The 5187-nt window shown below is 44.2% G+C and overlaps 1 protein-coding gene across 1 annotated transcript; it reads left to right on the top strand.

Annotated features, from left to right (window-relative positions):
• The first annotated feature begins 228 nt into the window (after positions 1-228).
• RTL3 (retrotransposon Gag like 3) lies at positions 229-1685 on the top strand. Its single transcript, XM_017861831.1, is given in 2 exon segments — positions 229-1494; positions 1497-1685. Coding segments are annotated over 2 exon segments (1455 nt in total).
• Positions 1686-5187: the final 3502 nt, after the last annotated feature.

Here is a 5187-nt window from a genome sequence, read left to right as displayed (position 1 = left end):
GTATATGACACTTCCCCTTACTGAGCTCCGGAGGCTCCTTCTTGCTGAGCTCCGGAGTCTCCCAGTGACCTCTTGATAATCAGCCTTGGTGGGGCCCAAATCCCCATCCCTTGGAAAACTCACTGAGCCTGACATCTGCCTGTAAGCAGCTTTCAGGAAAGATCTCACAAACGCCCATCCAATCTCTCTTGGTAGCAAACTGTCAAATCATGCCCATTTCCTCAAAAGATGGTGGAGGACTTAGCAGCCTCCTATATTGCTCTGAAATTGGAGAATGAAATTCTGCAGGCTCAAGTGCAGTGGCTGATGGAAGAAAATGCTACCCTCCGGGCCTAGATCTCAGAGCTTCAGAAGTCCCAAGCAGCTAAGGAGGATGATCTACTCCGAAAGTCCTCAGAGGCCAAGGAGCCCCAGAAGCTCCCAGAGCACACGAATCCCCCAGCAGCCTGGGAGTCCCAAAAGACCCCAGAGTTCAAGGAGCCCCAGAAGCCACCAGAGTCACAGGAGCTTCCATCCTGGGAACCCCCAGCAGCCTGGGAGCTCCAGGAGGCCCCAGCATCCCCAGAGTCCCTGGAGCCTCCCGCAACTCAGGAGTCCAAGAAACCTTCAATGACCCATGAGATCCCAGCAGTCTTGGAGGGCCAGGGGTCTGCAGACACCCAGGATTCCACATCAGCCCAAGAGCCCGAGAATTCAGAACCCCAGGATCCCCCAAATATTGAGAAGCCCCAGGAGGCAACAAAATGCCAGGAGACTGCAGCACAGCTAGAGTTCCTTGAGCTTCCACCTCCCCAAGATCTTCTGGAGCCTTCAAATGCCCAGGAATTCCTAGAACTCTCAGCAACCCAGGAGTCCCTGGAGAGTCTAATAGTTGTGGAGACATTGGCAGCTCCAGAGTTTCCACAGGCCCCTATTGGGTTAGAGGCTACAGCTTTCCCCCTGGAATACCCTTTAACTTTCAATGGAGATTCCCAGAAGCTTCCCGAGTTCCTGGTTCAACTGAAGAGTTACATGAGAGTCAAAGGGCACCTGTGTACCACTGAGGCAGCTCTGGTGAGCTTTGTTGGCAATTGCTTCTCAGATAAGGCAGGATGGTGGTTCCAGCTCTTACTGGATATCCAAAGCCCCTTACCAGGTCAATGTGAAAGTTTCATACATGTGCTCCAGGATACTTTTGATAATCCCGAAAACATGGAAGATGCCAACCAGTGTATCTGTCAACTCTGCCAAGGGAAAGGTCATGTAACAACCCACTTCCACCTCGTTGCTCAAGAGCTGAACTGGGATGAAAACACTCTCTGCATTCAATTTCAAGAAGGGTTTGCCAGTTCTATACGAGATTAACTGTTTCACACAAGCCCAGCCACCAACCTATCTGATCTCATCACTCAGTGCATCAGCTTAGAAGAGAAGCTTGATCCCAATCCATTAGGGAAAAGCTCCTCTGCAGAGGGAGATGGGCCTGAGAGTCCACCAGATGAAAACCAACCTATGCAAGTCCACCAGATGAAAACCAACCTATGCAAGCTGCAATGAACTGTCCACACAACAGTGAAGCTGAATGGGCCTGTTGGCGCAAAGGCCACTTATGCCTCTACTGTGGTTATCCTAGTCATTTTGCCAGAGATTGCCCTGTCAAGTCTCATCAAGCCCTGCAGGCAGGAAACATTGAGGCCTGCCAGTAAGGGGGACCCCAGGCGGGCCAATCTACAAATATGCATCCCCCTCTCTTCCAATATCCATGTCTCATACACTATGGCTTACTGTTGAAATCCGACTGAGCTCTGAAAGGAAGACAACAATTCTTTGAGCAAGCGATGGTAGATTCAGGCTCCTATAGAAACAGCATTGATCATACTGTGGTTCTTTGAGAGAAGCTGCCCATCGCAGTAATATCTTCCCTCTGATGCTGGAAACTGTCGACGGCCATCCACTTATTAATGCGCCCATAAATAAGGAAACATCACCTGTCAAAGTTAAAATTGGAAACCATGTAGTAGAGCTCCAGTTTGACATTATTCATGCAGCAAAATATCCTCTGATTCTTGGAATCCACTGGTTTGAGACACATGACCCAAACATAGAATGGAGTACCCGCATTGTGTCCTTTCCATCACGTTATTGCTTTGCTTTGCTACAATTGCTACAATTGCTACATTCCTATGCGTTGCTACAATTGCTTCAGGCACAGGTGGAATAGAAGAAATCGTGATGAAATAATTGCTGGGTAGATCCTGCGTCCTAGTGACTGTTCCTGGCACCCTGTCTTCTGTTACCTCAGCTGTCATCAGCATTTACTGCTCCCTGAATATTCTACTGAACCTCTTGCTGTGTACTAAGGCTACCTGTACAATGACTCTGCCTCTTAGATGATAGACCGAACCTGATGACTTTGAGCTGCTTTATTTTTTCACTAACTCTGCATGCCTCTATCTCAGAACCCTGCATTCTGTGGAACTGTTTAAATTACAATTTATACTAACAATACTCACGAGAATAGATATTAGAAACTAATAATGAAAAAGCGTAGCTGTTAAACTGACTTGATTTTTTTCTTATCAATATTTTCTATATCACAAAATCGCAACATCTTTTACACAAAGAAAATAAGTTTGTAAGTGATATTTTTAAAGAATCAATAAATATTAGCAATTTCTACTTGTGTTTGAATTATTTCTTGGCTTAGCTAGAAGAAGAGATAACAAACTAGTAAATTGGGAGGGAGAGAGGGAAATGGAAAATGTTCAAAGTTTAGGGAGCCTCCTAAACATTCCAGGTATAGTGACAGGTCTGCAGATGATGGAGAAATGATGTAGAGGGTAAGATGGAGAGAATAGGAAATGGTTAGGGCTGAAAGTGAGAGTAGGGAATGGTTAGGGCTGAAAGTGAGTGAGGTATGGATGGATTATGGGAAAGGTAGAGGTAAGATTGAGAAGAGGGTTTGGGGGAGATTAGGAGGAGGTTGAAGAGGGTTTAGAGGAGGATCGGGGTGCTGAAGAGAGGAGTTACGAGAGGGGAAATTTCTACAAAATAAAAGAGCGCTGACAAAGACATTGAACAGCTTTGAAGGCAAATGTCTTGGACTTCACAAGTTAATCAAACAAAGAAGTGCATTGGAGCAGGTAATGAGACCACTTCAGTGACCCAGCCCTTCCAGTAAAGTAACAAATTCTTTTCCCTGCAGCAGGCAAATTTTCCTAGAACTACAGATTAATGTGCTCTTGCCAATGCACAGAAAGGTGGAAGGAATCAGCTTTTAATCCATGAAGAGTGTTAGTGGCCAACTGTTCCTCTCCTATACATACATGCACTGCTTAACCATGCTACTTGCATGACACACATGGAGAGCCAAGCCAAGGAAAGGAACTTATGTCCTTGCATGCCTGAGAGGGACTACTGCCTTGACTTAAACACACACATATCACACACACATAAACACACACACACACACACACACACACACACACACCGGAGTCCACGGGATGGAAGAGGTAGAAGCTCCAGGTGAGGTGTGAGGAGTGGTCTAAGAAGAACCTAATGCTTTTCCTCTGTGTTTTCAACTTTCCCTTGGGAGCCTCTTGCACTGAGGTTGCTAAAAGTGGACTCTTTCCCTTATTTAGACAAATGTAGACAAAACATAAAATAAATGATTATAACCCTAGAAGGTAATGGGGAGGGGCTTACCATTCATTGGGCCACTAATATGTTCAGCTACAATGTCAGGCATTTAACACACATTGATCATCTCATCACTCCTCAGAACAATCCAGTGAAGCAGTTTGCTCCTGTTTTGGCAATGAGCAAACAGAATCCAAGCAAGGCTAATTCACTTGCCCAAAGCCACACAGCTAGTAAGTGATGAAGACCTGTTTGGCTTCCAAAGCCTTTGCCCTATTCCCTACAGCATGCCAACCTCCCTAATGCAGTGGTAAGGGCCAAACAAAATTATGGCAGCAGAGACCTAAGTGGGTCCCTTACGTTTTACCCTAAAATGAGGGGAAAACTCAAAACAAAACTTCTAAAGAGTTTGGCTAATAGTTCCATTTCCTATGCTTTGCTAGCACTTCCATTTCCCTGGTTCCTTTATTCTACTGCTAACCCTGTCATCACCCACCAAACTTCCTTTATCATATCTTGGAAATTTTTCTTTTGTATATCTAATGTCTCAGACATCTTTCAGATTCCAAAGTGTTTTTAATGAGAGTTGGTGGTCCAGAACAGTTATCTACAAGACCTGTACATTACATAGCAGCATCACCCCTTGGATTTTCTAACCTAACACTTCCATAACCCATCCAAATCCTTTGCAGCCTTAAATTCCACCTCTTCTAGTCCTCACTGGCCTTCCCTTCCTTTCCTGAACAGTCAAATGTACTTCAGCGCTGTAATTGCTTTGTGATATGTGGAGGATCTTTCTCTAGGTACATGTCTTGTATTCCCCCCACCCTTCCACCCACTTAGCTTAGGTGAAGGAACAGAACGATCTACATCACTACCCTGGACAGCTAAGTGTAACACAGTGTCTTATACATAAAAGGTTTGACATAGTTCCTGATTCTATGACATTTAATTATCAGAGAAAGGGGCTTATTTGTACACTTTATGTAGGCTCTTCTTGCATTTTCTCCTACTCAGTTGCTCATCTTTATTCCTAAAACCAAACACTATTTGTCAATGTGGAATTAAAGAGAGAAAAAAAAACTTTAAGCAACCATAAAGAAAAAATGCCTCTTATTGGTCAAATTACCCTGGACCTAGGAAGATCAACTGTGTTTGGTTTCCCTGAGACTGAGAGGAGTCATGGGACATAATGCTTTCTGCACCAAAACTGGGACTGTACTAGGCAAACTGAGATGGCTGGTCAACCTACCTGGACCCTACATTTTTCTATCTGGCTACAGAGGCTTATTTAATTAGAGTACAATTCTTTATTTCACAAACAGGAATAATTATCTAATCACAGAATCACAGATGCTGTATGTTGAAAAAGATTCAATAAGCACGCGTCTTAATTTTACAGATTAATGAGCTGAGGACCAGAGAAAGGAAAGTTACTTAACAAAGCTCAATGTATCCATACCTATTGTTTTCAAATCCTTTGCTCTCTTTTCACCGTGATCCACAATTCTAACCCAACAGTTAAAAATCAAGTCTGTGGCTACCATTCAGTTAGGTACTGTGGACAGT

The sequence above is a fragment of the Rhinopithecus bieti genome, unplaced genomic scaffold (assembly GCF_001698545.2).
Source record: "Rhinopithecus bieti isolate Rb0 unplaced genomic scaffold, ASM169854v2 scaffold_62918, whole genome shotgun sequence".
In the NCBI taxonomy this organism is placed as follows: Eukaryota; Metazoa; Chordata; class Mammalia; order Primates; family Cercopithecidae; genus Rhinopithecus; species Rhinopithecus bieti.
This window is presented reverse-complemented; position numbering and strand designations above follow the sequence as displayed.